Source organism: Lontra canadensis, unplaced genomic scaffold (genome assembly GCF_010015895.1).
Source record: "Lontra canadensis isolate GAN:19392208 unplaced genomic scaffold, GSC_riverotter_1.0 scaffold37, whole genome shotgun sequence".
NCBI lineage: Eukaryota > Metazoa > Chordata > Mammalia > Carnivora > Mustelidae > Lontra > Lontra canadensis.
The window spans coordinates 5,807,992-5,835,124 of NW_022631031.1; the positions used below are offsets into that span (position 1 = coordinate 5,807,992).

At 35.0% G+C, this 27,133-nt stretch overlaps 1 protein-coding gene across 1 annotated transcript in view; it reads right to left on the bottom strand.

Moving 5' to 3' along the window:
• Positions 1–27,133, bottom strand: part of RALYL (RALY RNA binding protein like) — a 680,011-nt gene that overhangs the window by 127,929 nt on the left and 524,949 nt on the right. The window contains 1 exon segment of the mRNA XM_032869110.1: positions 5,849–5,924. Within this exon segment, the coding sequence (XP_032725001.1) occupies positions 5,849–5,924 (76 nt within the window).

Here is a 27,133-nt window from a genome sequence, read left to right on the forward strand (position 1 = left end):
AGGTTTATAAATGACATTTGCTTAGTGTTGAAATATGAGGGACATACTTTAAGTAAATGTAATCTTTTTTCCCCCCAAAATATCTTTTTAGCCAGTTATAGAAAATGTTAACCTGTTTGGTTGACTGCATGTTAGCAACCTCATCACAGCTCAAGGCTCATTTAAAATACTTCTTAAAATACTTTATTATACACCTTTTTCTTTGAATAATCATAATAATGAGAATAACTACAATTTACAGAGCATCTATAACAGTTCCAGACTCCTTAAATATATCATCTTTCAGGAAATTTTTATTCTTCCTTCACGCAGCTGAAGAAGCTAATGAATTAGAGACAGAGTTCAAATCACTGCTAATGCTAAGCCAATTTTAGGATGCAGCCCCGTCTGACACTCTTTCTACCAAACATTCCCACATAACACATCTGCACAATTTTAAACCATCCTCAAAGTGTGTGCTTGGGACTTTTTCTGGTTCAACAGCATCTCATGTTCCCTTGAGAAGTGAATTAAAGAGAAGTCATCCTCAATTACCCAGACGTATGGATATTCAGGTTGGAGTTTTAGAAGTGTATATATATATTTTTTCTCTTGTGGATATTGGCAACCACATTTTTCCATGCCAGTAATCTGAATGCCCAAGATTGAACCAGGAGCTAAAAGAGACTGTGATTGCTACATAGACCCAGCAACAGCGTACTTTCAAACTGAACACTGTAGAAGTGTCAGTGCTGGGGCTTGTGCCCACTCCAGAAGGTCAGGGTGCATCAGCACAGGGGGTGGGAGTAACAGTTCTCTGTCCTCCTCACATTCCACTTAAAAACCACAGAGTCCATTCCCAGATGGCTTTCTGAGAGGGCTCACCTGACTAGGTGAGTGAAATGGAAACCTTTACCAGGGCAAAGGAAGCACTGACACTGGGTGTACTAAGCTTCTGAAAATGAAATGTTTATGTGTATTATCCTTGACATTATAAAAGGAGACGGAAAATAAATAAAATAATCAATATCTAATTGGTAAACATTCCTCAGCAAACAGAGTAAGTCAATGAAGTAGAGATGTCCAGGATGCTTTTCCTTCACATTGATTTTTGCTATTTAACATTAGCTGAAATTAGCCTCTGTTGTTTTTGTTTCAATTGTCAAGGTCCTAGGGGACATTTTAGGTCACTTGAGGATTCCATAATGTGCCCGAGTCACCATGAAGGATGACAACAGAATTCACCTAAGTCGAGTGGTAAACAAATCAGCAGAGATATTTTGCTGCAGAGTCCTTTTACTTGGTCCAGGCTCTAAAAGTATTTTGGTCCCTGAAGTTCCTATAATATAACCTGTCTTCGTGGTTATCACCATTAATTGCTGTGATCTTCAAAGAGCGGTACTATAGGTCATCCTGTGACAATCTTAAGGAGCCTTAAAGTTACTTGTGGTGACAATCTTGATTTCCACAGTCATCACTGTGAGGTGGAAAGGTTGTTATAAAAGACATTTGTACAACCATATTTGGCATAAAACCATATTTGGGAGTGATACCTAGTAAGATCTATGCAATGAGTGGGATGAAGCATCGTTTCATGTGTCTTAACTACGCTGTGTTCCCTGTGACTGGGAGGGCTGCCTCTAGGTGAGTGAAAACCTGTACTTGGTCAGCTCTGATAAATAGTATCTTTGTTCTCTGGTTGTCAGCTTTACTCACATCAGAGAGGAAAGGTCTGTCTCCTTTATAAGCAGAAACAAAACCATCATGCAATTATTCTCATTTAGCTATTATTTAGTGTTAATTAGAACTTGGCATGCTGGGAAACTCTCTTCCTGGGGGAGAATTTTATTTTAGACCCTCATAGACACTGTGTAATGTACACAGCATATTTGAAGCAATGATTTATTAACAGTTACAATATTTTCCCTAGAGAATACATTTGCTCTTCACCATTAGGACTAGGTCCAATATTTATGGAATGTTCACAAGAGATTAATTATGTTTCATTTACAAATAGCCTCTAATGGGAGACATTTTTATTACAAGTGCTATTCTAATGAATTGTCTGTCTTTATGAATTCATGTCTAAGACTGAAATAATTTCTTTTGCTTCCTTTCCTCAACCCTATATTTGAGCCACTGTTGTTTGTCATGTCTTTCCTATTTCTTCTAACAGATTCATGTGATCATCCCCTCAGTTGCCTACGATGGAAACCTTGGACATATTTGGGACTCTCACTCGTCCTTCCATTCCATTTCCAATTCTCACCATATTCAAATGACTCTGTTGCTCATAGAATAAAAGTCAAATCTCCTTAATCTGATAAGCAGGCATATTAAAATCCTGATAGCCTGAACCACCGTAGCATTCCAGCTATCTGTTCTTCACCAACTGAACTATACTAGTTCTCACCATGTGATGCTCTTCTTTATTTCTCTGCCTGTGACCTTATTCATATTTTCTTTGCCCAGCATGCCCTTCTTTCTCTTTGCCTACTTACTAAGTGAATGCCTGACTGGAAACCAGCTCAAGTGTCACCCAGACTTTTCACTCCCCTCCACCTTGGCAGGATTAGTAACTCATTTATTTTCTTCTAGAACTGAATGTATACTTTATGTTCTTTATGTATATGTACATCTAACTCATGTGTAACAGTAATATTTTAAAGCTTCGGTATGTTTCTAAAATTTTTTGTGTCTTTCATGTATACCATGTTAATTTAGCACATGATAAAGGCTTGGTGAGGGTTGCGTGGTTAAACTGAAAGTCCTGTTAAAAGAAGTAACAGAACGGAGTAATGTCTCAGTGTGTATTCCATGTAAATACTGCTTTGTGGTTGATGATGGAGAAGAAATGGATACAGATAAAGAAGAAAGTCTGATAGTACACCATACACATCCACAACAGAATAAATAGATATAGAGACATAGCAGTTTAAAGCACAAAGGTATATCAGAGGTTACCAATAGTCACAAAAATAATCTACTTTTATTTCATTTGTTCTCTCCTCGCCCTATAGCCTTGGCATTTTCCATGTCATTTGCCTTGAAAAACAGCTCCCACAGTGGCTAAACCATAGTAGACACACAATAAACATGTCTTGTATGAATGGATGGATGGATGGATGGATGGAGAAATGATATTATACCAGCTCTTTCATTTCACAGTTCAGAAAAACAGACCAAAGGTACAAAGAATAAGAAAGCAGAAACAAACTCTTTTCAAGCTGCTGCCATATGCCCTACACTAAACTAGGTGCTTTTGCCTCAGTTATTTAATTCTATTCTCTGAAGAAAGTTATACGACCATTATGTGAGATGAAGAATTTGAAGCTCACAATCTGTGTGCCCTATGATCACAAAAATCATTTGTAACTCTTGTTCTTATGCTGTGTCTAGTGTAGAGTCTTTTCAATGCCACTTGCTGGCATGATATTGATGGACAGAAATATAACTGATTATTGGTTTTGGGGAGCAGGAATCTCTGCTTTTTATAATCTGTATTGTTTAGATAGTAGCAGGTGAGTAGATATGGGGAGAGGGGATCTAGTCACAAGATCAATAGAATTGAAGGCTGAAAACCAGTTTAGTTCCTAATCTTGATACTTTAGTTGGGGTGAGTCCTTTATTGTCTTGGAAATGTAGTTTTCTCATTTATAATGCAAGGCACACAATACCAACTTGTGGTGTTCTATGGTGAACAGATGAATACTGCCTATGAAAACACAGTTTGCCCACATAAAAAGAAGGTATTACTATTATGAAGCTTATGTAAGAATAAGAAAGTGTGTATAAAAAGCCTTTCTCAGCTGTACATTCGCGCTCTTTTGTTTCCTTTGTTACCGCTTTGTAATTTCACAACATCTTAGCCTTCATTTGTGTAAACAGATGAGAACAGGATAAATAAGCATTTCTCCACTAATGTGATTTGTATACAATATATCAGATTAAATGAGCTTCTGCTTCTGATTTGTTTGAATTCACAATTCAACATAATTTGGTAATAGAGAAATAATAGTTGAAAAGACATCTGTTTCTTGTCATAAGCTTCTATTTTCATAAGAAAATCAAAGCAGTCCAAGAACAGGAAAATTATGAAAACTAACATTACTGCACCGTATTAACTCTCTGATGAGGAAAAAAAGCCACGGACAGTTTGTTTTGTTAATTATTGAAAATCCGACTTTTCAAATGTTCTGCATTAGTGGCAGTTCTATGCATACATTTAAAAATGAACCTGATCAAAAAAGAACTTGCATTTTTCAGTTTTATTAATATTATCCTTTACTCAAACAAGGTACAGAAAGTATCACTTGCTTTTGGTTGGTGACTTCATTTCTAACCTTTAACATCAATACTACCTTATGGTCATTTATTAAATTAGTTAAGACCTGCACCTTTCCATTTTTATATAAATTTTAAGTTAAAATTAAATAAATCCACACAGTCAAAATAATAAGAGTAATTAAGACATATTTTCAATATATCCTTTAGGATCTCTGATGGTCATACATTAGAGATCTCTGTGGTGTTAGGAATGAATAGGACCTTGAAATTCATCTAATTCTGACCCTTTTCTTTCATAGTTTGGGAAATGAGGCTGTGAATGGCTGAAAAAAGGAGATATGCCAGTTCTTAGAGAACAAAGACAAAAAAAATCTCCAAGCTAGCTTTTGAGTACCCTTCTTACTGTACTAGATCAGAATATAATTAATTTTGACAAGTATAACTCAATTCTCATTTACCCAAATAATATCAGGGAAAACCTTGCTCAACACTTACATTAGCTCTTTGGATGTAGACACTGATGGAATGAAGATATGTATCTGGGAGAAGATGAAATAAATTGGATGATAGGAGACCTCAATTGCTTGGAATAATTGGCTAAGTCTAACAAAAGGGAATTTAACAGAGAGAGAAATACAAAATCTGCACTTAACAATACAAAAACCTATGGCAAAAGTTCAACAAGTGGGACATAAGGCTTAGCAGCACGACTTTTTTTTTTTTTTCAAAAGTGGCTATTTTTAAAGAACTAAAAGTTCTATGAGTTTACTTTTGTCTTCCCAAAAGGAACTGAATTTTACTTAACATGATAGAAGTTTACATAGAACGATAAAGGTACTCTATACCATCTACTTATCCACGTATAATTGAAATTATGGGTGTGAACACTGATAAAGTGGGGCATGTAGAAGGGAAAGAACAGAATGTTAAGTTGACTGAGACCCAAGTATATTAGGAAAAGTTAAAGGTAGTTAGGTATGTGTCTCTGGAGAATGGAAGGTCTGCATCTGCTATTTTAGAGAAATAGGGGTGAAATGAACAGGTAGTTTGCAACTAAAAAGGCTGAATGATTGGGTGGAAAGAATTCAAGATATAACATTAGAAAGCATAAGTCTGAATTTTGGTGCCATCATTTATAAGTGGTGTGACCAAGGGAAAATCTCTAAGAAAATGCACAACAGGTTCTTGATCTGTAAGATGAGAGTAGCAATACCTATAATGCAGGATGGTTATGAAAATTAAGTTAAATTAAACAACATCGGAAAAATACCTACAGTACACAGCATGCAGTACTTAAAAGATATTGACCTTTCCACTGCTTTGTCAGTAGAGTCATGAGAGATTTTTATTAGATTTTATTAGCAGAGTATCTTGTATAGGGGTTAAGTGGAGATAGGAAGGTTAAATGTACAAGATCCCTGCCAATGCTGTGTGACATATTTATATGTTGATCACCAGCATTTTGTTGTACTTTATACCAGGAAATATTGTTCTTTAAAATATTTGATTCCTTACCGGTTATACTGCCTTTTAAAGTCATGACAAGTTTCCATCACTATATCTCGCAAAATCGCTTACTTACCTATAAAGTGCAGAGAGGGGCCTCTTGTTTCCAGGTTTTGGTCTATATGGTTTGGGTTCGCCTGCCATATTGATATCTGAAAGCAAAAAATAATATATAGCACTGATTAAGAAAAATTAATCCATTTGAGAAAGCAAATCATGAGGTTTTCTTTTTCCTTTTGCCATTTGCCTCTATGAATGTTATATGCCATTATTTATTCAATGGTTATTTTTCTCCAGCCTACGCTAGCCCAGCCACTGCTTGAGCTATGTCATGCACGAATCTGGTTAGCTCCATGCCCTCATAAAACTTACTTTTACTGGGAAGAAATAGATAGTAAATAACAAACAATATAAATAATAAAAATATGTAACATATTAGAAAGTGATAAGAACTATGAAAAAAAGACAATGTTCAATGAGGTAGGGAAATGAAGAATGTTTAGTAAAAAAGAGCGAGAGAGAAAGAGATATCCTTCTAAATTGGATTTTTGCCAGAAATAACTTGGTTTGCATAGATTTTTGCATGGAATAGAGCTTTGTTCATAAGAGGAATTATTAATGTTCCTTGACAATATCTTTCCACCTATGTAGAAAAAAAATGTAGAAGGCTGGAATTGTAGAGCATACCAAGTTTACTGAGGGAATAACAAACACAATGCACTCAACAGCTAGAATGTGTAGTTATAGTTCTGGGGTGGTCAGAAGAAGAGAGCACATCCTTGGCCTTCTGAACTAAAACTGTGATAAAATCTCTAAGATAAGACGATAAAATACTTAAATACATAACAAGAGTATTTACATACAATTGACCAACTTCTGTCTTAAAGATGATTGTAAAACTGTAAGGGGGTTAAAAAGTTGGGTGACAAAGATTTGGAAAATTACACAAAAAACAAGATTTAATAAAGTTAAAATTTCTAAAACATGATAAGAAGGAAAATCTAAAAAAGGGCAAACTTTAAGAAAAGCTTTGAAAGAACTGAGGGACATTATTTTGACAGAAAAGAAAAGAAATGCTTCTCTTCCTTACAGTGGACTAAATACACTGGATTAGGGATGGGTGAGCCAACCAGCAGTGAAAACAACCAAATTTCTACATAAAATACAGTGACGCTTGAACACTGGTGTGAACTGCACTGTCCATTTATATGCAGATTTTTTTCAGTAAATACAGTACAGTGCTGTAGTAATGTATTTTATGATTTTCTTGACATTTTCTTTTCTCTAGTAGCTTACTTCTATTATAAGAACACAGTATATAATACAGGTAACATACAAAATATGTTTACTGTTTATGTTATTGGTATGATTTCCAGTCAACAGTAGGCTATTAGTAACTGAGTTTGGGGGGAGTCAAACATTATATGTGAATTTTTAAAAGATATTTATTTATTTATTTTTTATTAGAGAATGCATTTTTTTAAAAGATTTTATTTATTTGAAACAGAGAGAGAGATCACAAGTAGGCAGAGAGGCAGGCATAGAGAGAGAGAGGAGAAAGCAGGCTCCCTGCTGAGCAGAGAGCCCGATGCGGGCCTCGATCCCAGGACCCTGAGATCATGACCTGAGCCGAAGGCAGAGGCTTAACCCACTGAGCCACCCAGGCGCCCGAGATTTATTTATTTATTTGAGAAAGAGAGAGAGAGAGTTGGGGAGGGGCAGAAGAAGAGGGAGAAAGCATCCCAAGCAGACTCCCTGCTGAGTGCAGAGCCCCACCCGGGAACTGGATCTCAGGACCCTGAGATCTTGCCCTGAGCCAAATCAAGAGTTGGCTGCCCAACTGACTTAGCCACACAGGCACCCCTATACATGAATTCTTGACTGCACAAGGGGTCAGTGCCTCTAACTCCCATGTTGCTCAAGGATCAACTGGAGAATGTATCTCTTTTTAAAAAATACAACATTGAGCTAGTAAGAAAGTAAGGCATTCACAGAAGCCAACACCTGAGTGAAAGCAGAAACTTAGATCGAAGTGGAAGACTGACTCTAACCTTATACCTTGAAGACATTTATTGAAACCAGAACTTGAGCTTTAGCTTTCATGTCCTTGTGAGCTATAGTGGGCAGGAGACAGTGCCCACCTTAAAGAATATGAGCCATATAATCACTAAATTCAATATCCATATGCATTAAAATCCTCAATTAAGAAGAGATGGAAACTTCCTCCTTCTGACTGATAAAGAATATCTAGAAACAAGACAAAACAAAACAAAAAAACTCCAGAAAACATCATACATAATAGTGAAAAACTGGTCACATTTTCTTTAATATCAAGGAATTTATTTTATTTTACTTATTTGAAAGTTTATTTATGTATTTATTTTTAAGTAATCTCTACATCCAACATGGGGCTTGAACTCATGACCCTGAGATCAAGAGTTGCATGCTTTTCCAACACAGCCAGCCCCTCGTATCAAGGAATTTAAAAGGGCACTCCCCATTAACAATTCTGTATAGTGCTGTATTGGATTTCATAGTCAGTGAAGGAAGACAGGAAAATAGTGTCAGAAATGGGAAGGAAGAAATGAAACTGTTGATAATAATTGTTGATAATAATAGATCCACATAAACACTCCAAAGCATCCACAAATTAGTACAATTAATAAAAGAGTTTAATAGATTTGTTGGATTCAAAGCCAATATACAAAATTCAACTCCATATGCCTACATAGTGATAAATGTTTTAAAAACATAATTCTGAAAGATAAGATTTATATAGTATAAAAGTAAAGTACCCAAGAATAAATACATTATAAAATTTTAAAGATGTTTAAAAAGAAAATTATAAAATTATCTTGGAAGATTTTACAGTTACCTTACATAAATAGAGAAATTGGAAACCTTGATATAATGAATATTTTAATTCTTCCAAAGTTGATTTATTGATTCTATATAATTTCAATAAAATTACCAAACATTCTTTTTATGTCTCTGCAGAGTTGGATAAGCTGATTCTGAAATTTATATCATAGAGCAAAAGGTCAAAATAACCCTTGGGGAAAAAACCAAAGGTGGCAAAAGTTGCTTTATCAAGATTTATTTTAAATTGCAGTAATTAAGACTATAGTATTGGTACAGATAGAAAATGAAACGCTGCAACATAGTAGAGGACCACCAAACTGACACACAGATGTGGATGTCTGAATTAGAACAGAGATGGCATAGCTGATCAGTGAGTAAGGATAGGCTTCTGAAGCTGTAATGGTTACCAGTTACTGCAAGGACAAATATGAAATTATCTTACACTATATGGAAGAATTATTATGGGATTAAGAACCTAAATGTGAGGGGGTGCCTGGGTGGCTCAGTGGGTTAAAGCCTCTGCCTTCAGCTCAGGTCATGATCTCAGGGTCCTGGGATCGAGCCCCGCATTGGGCTCTCTACTCAGCAGGGAGCCTGCTTCCCTCTTTCTCTCTCTGCCTGCCTCTCTGCCTACTTGTGATCTCTCTCTCTGTGTCAAATAAATAAAATCTTTAAAAAAAGAGAAAAAAAAGAAAAAAAAGAACCTAAATGTGAGAAGCAAAAATACATAAATATTAGGAGGAATGTAGTAGAATATCTTTATGACATCAGAGTATGGAAGTATAATCTTAAGCCAGACATAAAAAGCACTAGCCTTAAAATATGAGATTGATAAATTCTACTACATTGCAATAAAATAAAGAATTTCTGCTCATCAAAAGTTGCATAAAGACCATGAAAAGAAGGGCCACAAACTAGATGAAGAAATCCATGAGAAAAGTTTTGTTTCTGGAATATATAAAGAACTCATTTACCTAATAAGAAAAAGAGACAAACCACCAAATATAAAATTGGGCAAAAAATGCAGGAGAGGCACTTTACAGAAAGATGAATGCTGAATAAAGACATGAAAAGACTCTCAACCTCACTAGTAATGGAGAATTCAATTTTAGTAAATGTGCTGCTGAAGTGAGCACAGTAATGGAGAATGCAAATTAAAACACTATGGGATAGCATTGATACCCACTGAATTTACAACTTACAAAGTCTGCTAATATCAAGAGTTGGTTAAGTTTGGAAGCAACTGGAATATGTGTACATTGCAACTACACTGCAAGTATAAGCATAAATTGGTACAATTACTTTGGCAGATAATTTAGCAGTTTATAGTGAACTTAAAATACCCACTAGGTAGGCACCTGAAGAAACTCTTGCATAGCTGTACCATAAGATATATACAAGAATGCTCACTGTAGTACACCAAGATAGAAAAAGTTCCTAGAAAAACACATATATCCATTGATAGTTATCCATTGGTAGGATAAATGAATTGTGATATATTACAAAATGACACACTATGCAACAGGGGAGAGTGAGAGAGAGACAGACAGAGAGAGAGACTTAGAGCCATCGGGGCAACAACGCCAAATCTCAGGAACATGTAACACTGACCAAAAAATGATGTCAGGGAATGACAAAAGGAATGAATCTTTTTATGTTAATAAAAATACAAATTTAAACAAATGTTACATAGGAATCAAATATTTGTAATAGGATAAAAGAAGAGCAAGCAGAGACAAACAATAAATTTAGAATGAAGGTTACCTTTAAAGGGCAGAAAGGAATGTGGAACTTGGGTAGGACATCTCGAAGACTTGAACAGTAATTATAATGTACTACTAAGCGTGCATATGTAGTGGGAGCATGAGTTTCTAACATAGCATCATTCTTTATAACTTTAATGGAGTATAAATTTTATTTTGTATATATTTAATAACTAATAACGAATTAGAAAAGAAAATGAGAGCAATGATGGTAAATTGTGAATTGAAAAATATTCAGGTCAGGGGTAGTGAGTTTTGGTGAACAAGTGGTTTCAGCAAAGATTGTGAACAAGGAAATAGCAGGAAAGGAGAGCAGTTGGGTAGTTGGGTGGATTATTGGATATGAGTAGATTAGTAGAGACCCCAATTAGAACTTTGCATCTAATCTGCCTGGGATACAATTTTGGGTTCTGAGTAGAGGACAGTTGTGAGAATGTATCATGAAGACAGTGACTCTTGTATGATTTGGATTAAGGCACAACCCAAAATCAAGGCTGTCTGAATCTTTCAGATGTGACACAGTCGGAACAAAAAAGTGAGTGAAACAAAAGCAGATTTCTATTATTTTTATAAGCTTTGTAATTATGTTAGAGGACACATGTCCATGAAACATAGTAAGACACAATGTGTGTGTCTTTAGCTCAGATTCCATGAGTCTCCATTATGAATTAAAAATGTAAAACTATTCTCATAAATAAATAAAAAGCTTAAGACTCAAATATTATAACATCTTTTTAAAAAAACAATATGGTGCTAGTAGTTCTGAGAATAAGCTTAGGAGTTTGACAGCATACACATACAATGGAAAGCCTTTCATGAAAGGCTGTTAAACTCGGGATTTGCAGACATGGGATTCTGTTCAAACGTTTTTTAAAAATGGAGAAGAAAATCTTTCATTCCTTACAGATATAAAATAGTGTTCGAATGCATAATTTTCCTTTGAATTTACTAAAGGAAATACTTATATTTTAGATATTTCACATTGCTATAGTGGAGATCATCCATAACTTGGTGTTAATGGAAAGGATGAGGGTGAAAGGGGCTGGATGTGTCCAGGGAGAAGGGACGGAGGGCAGTGTGCTCAACTAGTCAGTGAACATAAAGTCTTGCCAAGCTTGGTATGAATGAGCATTTCCATTGTACTGAACTTTATAAAAATAAGATTTAATTGTGCCTTTAGAGTAACATGGTTTAATTTGGAAGCCAAGGCTCAGGTTTTCATGTCTCAAGAGTTGTTGGCATTGAAGGGACCATGCAAACAGGGCAAATGACAACAGAACAGTAAACTCTGTGGTCAACGCTGGAAAGACATCCTGAGGTTCCCTTCCCTCATTGTCAGGCACTGTGTAAGTTTCCCACATGTATGGCAAGAGAACAGTGACCAAGGTTCACCTTTCTGCCCCTCTTATAAGATAGGGGCTTTAGAGTGAAACATTGAGATACAGAAAATAAAGCGTTATTTTTTAAATTCCCAAATTTGGAAACGGAGTCATACCAAATACTAATATTTAAAAATCTTATATTGTCCTCAAGAAAGCTGTGGATTTAATCATCCTCAACAATTTTTTTTAGACCATCCAAAAAATTCTAGTTAAATTCCTACTTGTTTTGCATAAGTACTTATAAAGGTAACTATATATCAAGAAGGTGGACTCTGTTATCTGAGTATTAGAATTATATTCTTGTAGAGTGAGTCAGTAAATTTAGGAAAGCGCCATGAAAAAGAAGTCCTTGAAGTGTTTCTGTTTGGGTACAATATACATCGTAGCTGTGTGGAAGAACTCCCCCAACCCCTTTTTGGTCTTAGGGACAAAACAAGGGAGTTAAACTTTTACCCATGGATAGGAGATGACTGGAGACAGCAGACCTCCACAAGGAGGGAGGAGGGGCGCCTGTATTTTGTCCTATGACATTGTGAGCCTCAGTAAGGACCAACTAAGAGACTCAAAGAACAGACCCCCTATCTGTTTTGAAGTTTTGATATTTCAAGTTAGCATGAAAAAAATAGGTTGGAAAAAAAAAAAAGTTTAGTCCAAAATTATTCTTCTAATGTTAAACCTCAGAATCAAACAACTGAAAAATATCCTGCTGGGCTTCTGACTATATCACTTCACAGTAAACTACTTAAAAAATATATTACATGTTCTAGGGGGCGCTGGGTGGCTTAGTTATTAAGCGGCTGTCTTTGGGTCAGGTCATGATCCCAGGATCCTGGGATTGAGCCCAGCATTAAGCTCCCTGCTCAGTGGGGAGCCTGCTTCTCCCTTTCCCAACCCCCGCCCCCTGCTGCCCCGGCTTGTTTTCCCTCTCTTGCTGTGTCTCTCTCTGTCAAATAAATAAATAAAAATAAATATATGTGTGTGCATATATATATATATATATGTTACATGTTCTAAAAATTTAATCAGTTTTCCTTTCTTCTTTATATCTAAGCTAAATAAGCAATATCAATATACCATGACAGAAATAACTATAAAGTTAGAGAGCTGGAAAAAGTCAATGAGCTGAACCTATTCTGGTTTGAGGTAAATGAGATGAGGCACAGACAGGTTCTGCTCTAAAGTGTCATTCTCAGAAATGATATCCAACACATGTTAATGCTTTTATTTGAACGATTCTCGTTAACGTGCGACTAAGATGCTGGTAAGAGCGTTCTATTAGTTCATGCTTTATGACTCTTGGGAAGATACCTCCAATTCGACACCCAAACACTGTGAGTCTTCCTGTTGGCACCCCCATTTTATGTTATGACACGACTCCAATGGCACAGACTACTGAGTGCTTGCCTTTAATCTTGGACTTTTATCCTGCACAGTGTTGTTCATCTGATAGGTGTTCAGTGAGTCTAACGGTTGATTAAATTCATACAGACCAGAAGGTACTTCCTTGCACGGGTTGTAGTGTGTCTAGCCAAACACACTTTGTCAGCACATTTCCTAAAGTGGTATTTATCTGAACTGTTTTGGAAGATCTTAATAGATATATTGCCAAACAGATAAATCATGGTAAAATTGGTCAAAAATCTATAATAGATCTCTTTCGTGGATATTTGTAAGGCATATTAAAGGATAAGATTCTGGAAAAAAGAAACATTCAGTTGTGTTTAACTCATATGTTTATATAGATGTATAGGTTTATAACCATATATATGAACACAGAGTATGCTTTGGATGGTCTATCTGTGAACATCCAACCAGTGTGCTCCCAGAACACTGGTTTTTGAGATAACCTGAAATATTTAGAAAAATATTTTACATGTATTTCTTTGCCATGTTTCAATTTGGGATATCCTCATGCAAAAAGATAATCTGATCTCTTCAATTACATGTTATTTACACTACTACAACAAACATGTTATTACATTACTACAACTTGCTACTTACCTCTCCCACTAGTGATCCCTGCTGGTATCTGCCATTTCTCCAGGCATTTCACCTTGACATCAGAGTGATGTCTAACTTATAGTATAAGACACCCATGTAATCAATATCATTTTTTAGATGGAGGAAAAAAGCTAAAATTTTTTTTTTCAAAAAGAATTAGTTCAAAGTATTATCTTGATCCTTGAGATTTGTTTGTTTTGTTTCCTTCCCCAGGTTTAAATAAAAGTTTAAATAATTCAGCCATGGCATATAGACTGCCAGGAAAAGTCATCCAGAGCCTTTTATTGTTCACATTAGAAGATTTAGGGATTCATTATCATTCTATTCAATAGAAATTTAGGAGATAAAGAAAATAGTCTGTTATGTTTGACAAGGGAATACAATACATTTCCCTAGTATAAGCATCCTCCATTAGAGAGTGTTTGTGCATTTATTAGTGTAAACCCTCAAAACAGCCCTGTTAACTAAGCAGAGCAGGAATCATCATTCCCACATCATGTACATAGGTGTTTGAGGAACTGAGGAAGTCAAGGCATTCATAATAATAACGTGAGCTCACTTCACTGCAGCTATCTCTATAATTAAGCATGGCCCATGTGCCAGGCACTGACTGGTACCTGCCCCTGTCCTGAGAGAGAGGACTGTCTGAGAGTCCACAGCGGCCTCCAACGAGAGCTGCAAGACTCACAGTCTAGAACTTTCCCTACTCTCTCCTTGCTCTTAACCAGATTTTCGATGTCACATTTGCTACGCCACTCAATCTGTCTGGCTATGTAAAGTAGCATATAAAGTAATACACTCTGAGTCCCCAGGAGTCTTGACATCATGAGGGGAGGATGTATGATTAAAAGAATGCTGTAAGGAGATGTGTCTGGCGGCAGTGAGGGGAAATACATTCAACTCAACTGATGGCTCGAGATGTCTTGGCCAGGTAGGTTCACAACTCTATGGTTTGATGGAGCTGCCTGGAAATGCTTTTACTCTAAAGGAAAAAAAAAAAAACAAAACACAAAAACCAAAACAAAACGTGCCAGACTTGCAAATGCAAGTAGCCTACTGTGTGATCTAAAATAGGGACATTCGAAGTATTTTATGCCTAAACCGAAAGTGGAGCTAATTTGGTACAAAAGCAAATGGCTTTCTAATCTTGTTGTTTTTCCCTTCACGGAGTCAAAGCTAGTTTTAACACTTGAAGTATGTCCTTAATAGTATGTTAAAATATTCACTGTTATGGGAATGAAACTGTAGTCTAATTTTACTGGGCAGTCACTGAATTGTGACCATTTTAATGAGCCTTTGGACCTGGTTTCATAAATTAGTTCTGACACAGCACTATGGCACGTTGGCCCCTGGTTATTAGAATGCTAATGTAAAGATCACTGGTTGGCCAGATTCCCATTTGTTACCAGAAAATGCTCTATGCTCCCAGGCTCTGTCTGCAAGGGCAAATAAAAGTGGAAGCTTGAACTTATTACTAATTACTTGGTAAGCCCTATCCAGTGACTTATTTAGATTCAAATTGGTTTTTCCCCAATAGAAACTGAAGTGAAAAAAGTGGGCATGGATAGTTGATGCCCTTTTTTATTTACTGTCTATTGCTTTCAATGTTTATATTAAGAAGAAAGTAAAAATGCCACAAATCATTCATCAGATAATTACTGAACCTAGAGAACGTGCCAGGTACCATGCTAAGTATTGGGTAAATGTATGTGAACATGGTGTTCTCTAGGATGTCACAGAGAGAGACGGACCTGCAGCTGACCACAGCTAGTCTGATCAACATCATAACCAAGATGATTACTTTGTGCTCTGGGAACATGGCAGCCCACCCTCTGTGGCTGACGATGCTCTCAGACTCCATTCTTGGTACCCAATGTGGTTTCCTCCCAAGACACAGCTTACAACTTTAGCAGTTTCACAGATTTACATCTATCAGCAAACTCCACAGAAAGCCTCAGCTCTTTCCATTAAGCTGTAGAGGTCTGTTTCTGTCCTTTGCTTATTTTGCTTTCCTCATCAAAACTCCCATTAGCTAACTGTTAAAATACTTTTGATTTGCCTGAAGCCCAAGTGGTCATGAAACTTGCGGAAACTTTGCAGGATTGGTGCATGGTTACTCAATGTCTGGTTTAAAGTTATTTAACAGCAAATACAAGCACATTGTCACACAGGTACAAAGCAATTTTTTTTTTAAATCAAATTTGAATTTCTTTAATTCCTCAAGCTTTCAGTTTGCATCATTTTTTCTCTATCACTTTATCTCTTATATTACCTTGGGTATATCTTTTGAAGAATGGTTTTCTATGTTCTACGAACATCTCTAAAAATCTCTACAAAGGTAAAAATGAAGGACTGTATGTTTTATTAAGAGATAAAGTTTCCAGAAACCAAATGAATCAAATCTAAAATTTGGATAAACGTTCACCAGAAGCACTGTGAATTTGTTAGGACCTTGCTTAGCAGTTTTACAAATACACAGAATGACTTATTGACATGAAAAGTAGAGACAACTGTTCTGATAATTAAGACCAAAATACCTGGTAAAAAAATAATCTTAGCCATATATTCATTATCAATGCATGGACTTAATGGTATTAGCTTCTTTGCATCTCAAGAGTTTATTAGTTTCATACTTGAGGACAAAATATTCCTTATGGAAAGTAAAATTCAAACACAGAATCTGGATTAACAGTTTCCCTGAGAGCTGTCAGATTTCCATCAGTGAAGTAAAGTAGATCCCAAACTTTGGGTATTGCTTCCCTATGTTCCCTTCCTTCTTTAATCTCTCTCTTTTCACATATGTATAGATAAATTTATTTTCTCAGGTCCTTTCTTTGGTGACTTTGCATTCAGTATTTATAAAGCTATCGTGTTTAGAGTATTTATGGTTCATAAATATAATGAAACCCCAAAGCTAACATTAAGTAGCTAAACACATTTAATTTTGAGATTAGTATACAGCTCTGATACTCAAAGTTCAGTTGGCAAACAGACAGCATCTGTATCCTGTTAGAAGTGCAAAATCCAGGTTCTATCTCAAAACTAATGAATCAGACTACATTTTAATAAGACACTCAGGTAACTGCTATGCACATTCAGGTTTGAGAAGCAATGGAATCTAACATATTTAGCTGAAATCCCTTCCTCTAGTTATTTTCTAACTGTTTTGAAAGGGAAGCCTTAAGAATTCTGAGCAGATGACATCCCTCCCTATCAGAGAAATGCAAATCAAAACCACCATATCACCCCACCCCTGTCAGAATGGCTAATATCAAAAACAGAAAAAACAAGTGTTGGTGAGGATGTGAGAAAAAAGGAACCTCTGTGCACTATGGGTGGGAACGCAAACTGGTGCAGCCACTATGGAAGACAGTATGGAGGTTCCTCAAAAAATTAAAAATAAAACTACCCTAAGATCTAGTAATCACACTACTGGGTATTTACCCAAAGAATACACGAACACTGATTTGAAAGGATATATGCTGCCCTATGTTTACTGCAACATTATTCACAATAACCAAAATATGGAAGTAGCCCAAGTGTCCATCTATAAGATGAATCAATAAAGAGGTGGCACACACACACACACACCCCCCAGAATATTACTTAGCCATAAAAAAGAATATGTGATCTTGTCATTTGCAACAACATGAATGGATCTAGAGAGTATAATGCTAAGTGAAATAAACTAGTCAGAGAGGGACAAATACCATACGATATCATTCATAATGGAATTTAAGAAACAAAACAAATGAAGACATGAAAGAAAAAAAAAAGAAACAAACCAAAAAACAGACTCTTAACTATAGAGAACAATCTGACGGTTACAGACAGGGGGTGGGTGGGGCATGGGTGACATAGGTGAAGAGGATTAAGAGTATATTTAATCCTGATGAGCACTGAGCAGTACATGGAATTGTGGAATCACTATACTGTACTGCAGTTAATATAATACTGTATGATAATTACACTGGAATTTAAAATTCTGAGCAGAAAAATAAGGCATATAGGGAAGAAACTTGAAAAATGCTTTTTTAAAGGCTTAGAATGGCCTAATGGTATCTTAATGTCATCTTTGATGATAATTATAGTTGCTAGCATTTGCATATCACTTAACATTTGATCACATTTTCACACGTTTTAAAACATTTTCACAATAATCTTGTGAGATGGGTCTTGTTGCAGATTCCCACTTACACAAATTGAAATTGAGGAAGTATATGTTATTTGCACAAGATAACATAGTTAATAAGCAGGGGTGCCAAGACTCTGAGTTCAGGAATTCTCACTCTAAATAAACATCATGTTTTATAGATGAAGTTCAACTTTTCAATTAAAAATAGATGTATCACTTTTGGCAAGACTTGTAAAATTTATTGGCAAATTACTAAAATATTTCATAATTTCATTTATTAAAAAGATAAATTTTTCACAAAGTCTTCATGAACACATATAATGTAGGAAACCATTAAATTTAATCTTATTGTTAAAATTCCATGAGATAGCAAAACTTCAAAGAGCTCTGTGGCCAAAAATGCAAGCCTAGAAGAACCAGAAATCAAGGAAATGCAAAGAATCTAACATCATTCACCAAAATCAGGAAAGAAATAGATTACCTGATATTTAAGAATAAAACCAAGCTATGATAAAGACAAGATACACAAGATTTAATCAGGTAAAAATTCTTTTAGATACTGCCATGCAACGACATGTCAAAGACTTTAAAATGACTCCACCATATCATATCCTCTCTCTAGTCAGCCACATTTCTTCTCTTGCCCTTCACACCTCATATCCTAATCCAATCCCCTGTATTTCGTCCTCCAGGTATGCTGACCTCCTGATTCTCAGGCAGTCCAGTTGTGTCCCTCTGCTTTGGGATTAGCCACTTCCTCTCTCGCAGCCTCCTTTACCCCTACATAATTCCACGTCTAATTCCCCTAAACCTTTCAAATCTTTGTTCAAATGTCACCTTCTCACCTATTTAATGTGCAACATTTCATTTCCCTAAACTTCTCACATTCATAATCCCCCTTCCTCTGCTTGAATTTTTGCTTTCCAAAGGATTTATCACCTCCTAATTTGTGATACAATTTATTTATTTGTTATGCCTATTGTTTATTGCTAGGTTATGCCCTACCCCCCTGGCTAAAATGTTGGCTCCATGAAGACAGGGATCTTTGTTCACAAATATATTCAAAGCACCTAGAATATTTGGTGGGTAGATGGAGTTAATAAGTGTTGAATACATTAATGACTAAATCAATGGATTAGTGACTTACCTGAACTTTCAGGGGTTCAACATGGTAGAAAGTAGAGTCAAGAACAAGGGTATTGTTACAGTGACCATATAGTTTGCTATCTACATGGGTCACTTTTGGGTGTGATGAGGACATTAAAATTATTAAAATTATGTAATTTTGAAAATTTATGTAATTGATCAACAAATGGGTTTATTATACCACTGATTCTATAAAGGGAGGTAGTCAAAAGATTTTTTAAAATTCTTAATGTGTTTAAAGTAAGGAAAAATTAAAACAAATTTAAGTTGATAAACTAAGTAATTTTTATGGTCCTTTGATCCATTTATACTGTGTCACTTACATTTTTCTGTAAAATTTGTTTTCAAGTCATCTTATTTTAAATTTTTCATAAAATCTCACTAGTCTTCCTCAAAGTTGCACTTTGCCATTACTGACTTTGACATTATTGACACTTTTAAATTATTCTGTTCTGTAAACATAATATTTTTTATTGAGAAAATACTTCTATAGGTGCTGAGGAAGATCAGCTCAGAACTATTGTAAGTGGAAAATATTCTTCATTCTACTTTTATGTCAATATGTGTAATTGTATTAGAAGAGATATTTTCATAGGTATTGTCTTTTTACCTCCATTCACAGAGAACATTTCTTGACATTTTTCTAAGATAAAAAGTGTCAAAAATGTCTTAATATTCCTTTGAATGTCTTAGGAAAAGTATATGCCATACACCACTGGCATTCTCAATTTCATTTTTTGTCTTTAGCCAACGTATCATTAGTTTTTGATATAATGTATAATGATTCATTAGTTGTATATAACAATCAGTGCTCATCATGTTCTGTGCCACTCCTTAGTGCCCATCACCAGTTATCCCATCCCCCACCACTACCCCTCCAGCAACCCTCAGTTTGTTTCCTAGAGTGAAGAGTCTCTCATAATTTGTCTCCCTCTCTGATTTCTTCCCATTCAGTTTTCCCCTCCCTTCCCCTGTGGTCTTCTGTGCTATTCCTTATATTCCACATATTAGTGAAACCATATGATAATTGTCTTTCCCTGGTTGACTTATTTCACTTAGCATAATCCCGTCCAGTTCCAACCATGTCGATGTAAATGGTAGATATTCATCCTTTCTGATGGCTGAGTAATATTCTATTGTGTATGTGAACCACATCTTCTTTATCCATTCATCTGTTGAAGGGCATCTCAGCTCCTTCCACAAATAGGCTCTTGTGGACATTGCTGCTATGAACATTGGGTGCATGTGTCCCTTCTTTTCATTACCTCTGTATTTTTGGGGTAAATACCTTGCAGTGTCATTCCTCAGTCATAAGGTAGCTCTATTTTTAACTTTTTGAGGAACCTCCACACTGTTTTCCAGAGTGGCTGCACCAGCTTGTATTCCCACCAACTATGTAAGAGGTTTTCTCCACATCCTTGCCAACATTTGTTGTTTCCTATCTCGTTAATTTTACCCATTATACTGGTGTAAGGTGGTATCTCATTGAGGTTTTGATTTACACTTCCCTGATGGCACATTTCAATTTCATTTCATTTTAGTACAAAATCAAACTTCCCAATTATGAATAGGACTTTATAAAAAGTAAAAAGACTTTCCCCTCAAGTTGAGGCATTGCAAAGCATTAAAATAGAAAAATGAAAATTAAATCTTGTATATCTTTAGAGCTGTCACTGTGTAATTTATTTACTCCATTCATTGCTTTTGTAAGAATTGTTTTCTCACTTAAGACATTTGCTTCTAAGAATCAAAATTCTTTACAAACTTCCGAATTTGAATCTTGCTGAACATGTTTTTTAAAGATTTTATTTATTTATTTGAGAGAGAGAGAACAAGAGCAGAGGGTGGGGCAGAGGGAGAAGCAGACTCCCTGCAGAGCCCAGAGCCCGGTGAGGGGCTCTATCCCAGGACCCTGAGGTCATGACCTGAATGGAAGGCAGATGCTTAACCAACTGAGCCACCTAGGCGCCCTTTGCTGAACATTTTAATTAGAGATTTCCAACTAATTTTAAAGAAAATGAAACAAAAATTTAGAGTATTCACAAAGTAGTTCTTTAGAAGCTGAAATATCTGAAATTCAATTGATGATTGGTAGCAGAGAGAGATTTTGTAATGATATGGTGATGTTTTTAGTTCACAATAAGATTCATCACCAAAATTTCTGTTCTGTTTCCTGATGTTATAAACATAAACATATTTATAAAATGTGATACTTATAGGTCAGTTTGTATAAACTAGTAGAATATTATAGCTTGTTTGATGCAGTTATGAATTATTTATATACCATAACCAGTTCCAAGTACATTTCTGCTCCACAGCTTTCATAATTTGCTAAGAATGTTATTTTTCTACCATGCTGTGTTCTACTCAAATTTTTATTTATATTATCACTGTAAAAATCATATAATTTTATTTTCAATGTTGAATGTTTAAACTAAATTTGCAATACTATTCACATATAATGTCATCAGTTTCATAGTTTTCATTTAATACTCAAAAATAAGGGTTTTAATCTTAAAATAAACATCTAAAGTAAGTAAATTAGCCTAGGGCCCATTAAAAATTTATCAACAAAATAATAAATTATTGTTATTAAAAGGCTTTCAGAATAATTTTTATGGCTAGAAATTGCCCAATAAGGTGGAAAGCCAGTACAATGTTATTTTCAAAAAGAATTTCTTTCTGGAATTTTGATTTATTTTTTTATTGAGATATAATTGATGTATAGAATTATAATGATTTAATTTTTGCATATATATGAAATGATCATCACAAGTCTAGTTAACATTCATCCATCACCACACAGTTATAATTTTTTTTCTTGTGATGAGAACTTCTAAGATTTATTCTCAGCAACTTTCAAATATAGAATACAGTACACTATTATCTCTAATCGTCATGTTGTACATTACATGCCCATGACTTATTTTTATAATTATAATTATAATTTTTTATAATTAGAATGACTTGTTTTTTATAATTTATAATTAGAATAGAATTTTATAATTATAATTTTATATAATTATAATTTTATAATTATAATTTATATAATCTATGAAAATTATAAAATATATAATTTTTATAATTATAATTCTATAATTAGAATAATTTTTAATAACTAGAATTATAATAATTAAATTAGAATTTTTTTTAATAATTTGTACCTTTAACCACCTTCATCCATTTCACCTGCCCTTCACCCCCCATCCTGCCTCTGGCAACCACCAATCTGTTTTCTGTATCTATGAGCTCAGTTGTTTTTTTTTTCTTTAAATCCCACACATAAGTGGTATCGTACAGTATTTGTCTTTCTCTGACTTATTTCACTAAGTATAATGCCCTCAAGTTCTATCCATGTTATTAACAACAGGATTTCCTTCTTTTTTATGGATGATTAATATTCATACACACACACACACACACACACACACACACACACACAATGTTATACATACATATACCTAAATCTGTATCTATTTCTCCACCTATTCCACATTTTCTTTATCCATTCATCCACTGATGGACAGTTTGTGTCTATATTTTGGCTGCTATAAAAAATGCTACAATAGACATGGAGATGCAGATACATTTTCCAGTTGTTTTTGTTTCCTGGTAAATACCCAAAAGTGGATTGCTCTGGAATGATATTTTCAATTTTTCCTCAATTGTCTCCCTCTCTGATTTCTTCCCATTCAGTTTTCCCTCCCTTCCCCTGTGGTCTTCTGTGCTATTCCTTATAGTCCACATATTAGTGAAACCGTATGATAATTGTCTAGGTTAGGTACTGGCTCAGGGGCTCAGAGGTACAAATCACACGTGGACGGCCTAAAATATGAGTTTAATTAGTGACTTATAGGCATTAAAAGAACACATTAATATCACAGATATATAGTGGGTTAATGGGAGCCCTTTTATAAAAATATACTAGACTTTGTTCTGAACCATAAATTTTTATAAACTAATTTGCACAATATCTATGCACTATCAATACTGCTTTCCCCATTTTACGGAGAGCAAAACTTTAGGCAAGAGAGACAGGTAATTTGCATAAGACCATGCACCTCGTATTCTGGCAGTACCCACATTCAAACTAGATTCTTTGTGATTCCAGAGGTACCTTCCTAAAACTACCCAATTATCTGCTCATGCTTTAAGGGTAGAAATTTTATCCTATTGCTCTTGGTAACCACAAATGCCTGAGCAAAAGAAAGATAGGGATATTTATCTCCATTCGATATTGAACAACTACTGCAGGCAGTTTGCTACTTGGGTTAGTGCTTATTAGCTTTTGGTGAATATTCTGAAGAGACAGGATCTTCAGCGTGTTGTATTTGGGAAAAAGACAGATCTTGAAGCATTATTTAATAGTGACTGATTACTAAGGTAGTTTAGAAAATATGACCACAAATTCTTTCGTACATGTGGTAGGCAGAAATCTAGTCCCCGCCAAAGACAGGCAGAGCCTAATTCCCAGAACCTGTGAATATGTTACATTATATGACAAAGATGAAATAAGTTTATTTTTTTATTTTTATTTTTTTTAAAAGATTTTATTTATTTATTTGACAGAGGGAGTGGGAGAGGGACAAGCAGGCTTGCTGCAGAGCAGAGAGCCCGATGTGGGGCTTGATCACAGGACCCTGCGATCACTACCTGAGCCGAAAGCAGATGCTTCATGACTGAGCCACCCAGGTGCCCCCAAATAAGCTGATTTTAAAATAGGGAGACTATCCACAGTTATCTGGGTGGGCCCACTGTAATCACAATGGTCCTTAAATTTGGAAGAGGTAGGAAGGAGAGAAGGTCAGAGTGATGTAATGTGAAAAGGACTCAGCTCACCAGTGTTGGCTTTAGAGATGGAGGAAGGGGGCCATGAACAAAGGAAATGTGGAAAGGCTTTAAAAGCTAGGAAAGGCAAAGAAACAAATTCTTCCTGAGAGTCTCCAGGAAGGAACACTGCCCTGCTGACCCCTGTACTTTTACCCAGTGAGACCTATGCTGGACTTCTGACCTAAAGAACTCTTAAGATATTAAATTTGTGTTTTTGTAATACACCGAGGTTATGGCAATTTGTCACAGCAGCAATAAAAAACTAATACAATGACCTTTCCTTCAAGAAGTAAAATATAATTCACCTCTGCCTGAGGTGGGCTGGATTTGCTTCTAATCAATAGAATGTGTGGCTCACTTCTGATAAAAAAAATGTGGAGGAAATGGTGTATCACTTCCTAGATTAGCTTATAAAAAGACTGTGTCCTCCATTTTGGGTACCACTCTCTTTCTCTGGGATTTCTTCCTCATTCCGAGGGAGTGGATTCCATGTCATCAGGTACTCTGTGGAGAGACCATGTGGTGAAGAGCCAAGTCCTGCCAGCCACCACATGGTTGAAATTTGAAGAATATCCTTACCTAGTCTAGTCAAACCTTTAGATGGTTGTAGCTCTAACTAAACTTTGATGGCAGCCTTGTGAGAGACTCTAAACCAGAACCACATAGGTAAGCTATGCTAAGATTTCCTGACCCAAAGAAATGGTAAAATAATAAATGTTTGTTGTTTTAGGTTATGAGACTTTGGGATAAGTGGTTAGGTAGTGATAAATAACTAGTATAATTACTCTAAAGTTCGTACTTACCTACCAAAAGAGAAGAAATAACAGAAAAGGAAATAAAAATACTAATTAGGTGAGTATGGCTCCATTTCTCCAAATAAACTCTATTACGAATATATATTTCATTATATATAATTTTATTGAGAAGTTGTGAAGAAGTCAATAATTTTTGTGTGATAATGTACACATACAAAAGCTGGCATTTTTATAAATATAATTTAGTTAACTTTCATTCAGATTATAAATGAAATTAAAACCTCAATGTTGAGAATAAAATTTCTCAAAACACACAATTTTACTAAGAAAACATTCATCCATTTTTACACATGTTATAGTGGATTAGAGCTGTCAAAACTACTGAGATCAACAAAGGCAATTAACCTCTAATTTTTTCCTCTGTTTCTTATTCTGTTTTGTTTTTCCCTTGAAGTCTAAACTTAATGGGAAAAAGTATGCCATAAACTGAGTTTAATTAATGAGTTTTCTTACATTGCTATATAGAAATAGTCTCTAGGCTGCAATTTACAAAGTTTAATAACTTCTACCCAAATATATGTATATGTGTATATATCCAATAAAGAAAATAACTATTTACTTCATGATACTTCTGTATTGAATTTCAAATTGAATATGATTATTGAAATAAACATCATTATTTTCCCTCTATGAGGGTAATTTTTCTTGGCTACCCAAATACATATACTAGCCATGCAAAACTTACTACATACAAGTAGCCAAGTTCTCTCTCCATCCTCTTTTTTAAATTTTGCTAACATTCAGATAACAAATTTAGTACTCACAGCTTATTTTAAATGGAAGTGTTAGTTAATCAAATCCATTGCTCCTGTGTTGCTAAAATGTAATTCCCCAAATCCAGCTTAAATATTGACTAGTATATAAATCACCTCTATGTATTTTATAAAAGAGGTACACAAACTGCACACTGGGGATTTTTTTAGACGTTGAATGAATTTCCTTATTTAAACGTTAGAGTAGAGAAAATAATATTTTTAAATAAATCAGTGTCCGTTATTTTCTCTGTGAAATCAGAACTAGTTTTACCTTTTGAGACTAATTCCTAAGAAAATTTCTAGCAGATAGAGATTATGTACTTTTATTTTGCAATGGCCTCTAGCGCTATAGTAATATTTGATACCACATTTGATCTGAGTTTAATTAACAGTGTATCATCCAATAATCATGCTATCAAAAATATTCCTAAATTCTATTCATATTCATCAATAACAAATTGGGGTCTCTATTTCTACCTAGAGGATATAGAAGTCCTTGCCTCCTTGATTTAAATTCTCCTTGTTAGTGTATCAATACATGTATTATCATTACTTAATTAAGAAGAGAAAAGATAAAGCACCACAGGAAATTTCAAATAAGAATGGCTCAGGTCAAAAACAAATAAACAAAGGAAAAAAAAAAGAGAGAGAGAGGGACACAAACCAATAAATAGTCTATTAACTAACAGAGAATAAATTGATGGCTATCAGAGGGGAGGTGGTGGTGAAATAGGTGGTGGGGATTAAGGAGGCCACTTGTGATGAGCACAGGTGTTGTAAGGAAGTGCTGAATCGTTATATTGTATACCTGAAATTAATATTACCCTGTGTGTTAACTAACTGGGATTTATATAAAAACTTAAAAAAAAAGAATGGTTGAGTTCACATTCATTGTCCTTAAATCAAGGAAGAAACTGTTAAAGAAGAAAAATAATTTCTGTACATCTTAAAAAGAAAATAATAATTGTGATTTTTTTTTACTCACAGAATAATCGAAATACACTTCCTTACATAAAGGAAAATGTGCTGTCTACAAATCAATTAGTTCTGCTAATGAAAAAATGAAACAGCCTTTAAAAATGTGTCTTTTATCATCTTTGCCTCACATAAGAAGCTTAGATAAGAAATCACAAGAAAGCATCATCAGCAATAGGAATATTAAAGTGTGAATGTAACTAATTATGCACAACTACTCTCCTTAAGCTGGGGCTTGAGGATCGACAGGTGACACAGTAGAAATTATTATGTTAATAGTCTGGTTGTTGGGGAGATAAACATGTGTTACTAGCAAATTCCTAAAATACACATGTAAATAAAATGGTAGTCAGCCATCAGTATTTGTTCTTCAGGAAATGTGGTTTCTGATTAGGATTTCACTCTCATTAGACTGTTTTCACATGTTTCAGCTTCTATAGGAAAGGGTAGGGGATAACCACTCAGCGGCTGTTACATGCATCATAGGATTTTACTGAAGTTGCTTCCGTAAATTTGTGTGCTCATCTCATAATCTTTTCCTTTCATTTTGAGGGCTATCAATAAATTTATGCCTCCTTACCTCAACCCTCCCTTATTTGTTTTACTGTTTCTTTTCTTCCTAGAAAAGAAGAGGCACTTAAAAACATTTATCACTTCATATTTCAAATATTCCTATTTTTGGGGGGCGGGGTGGACT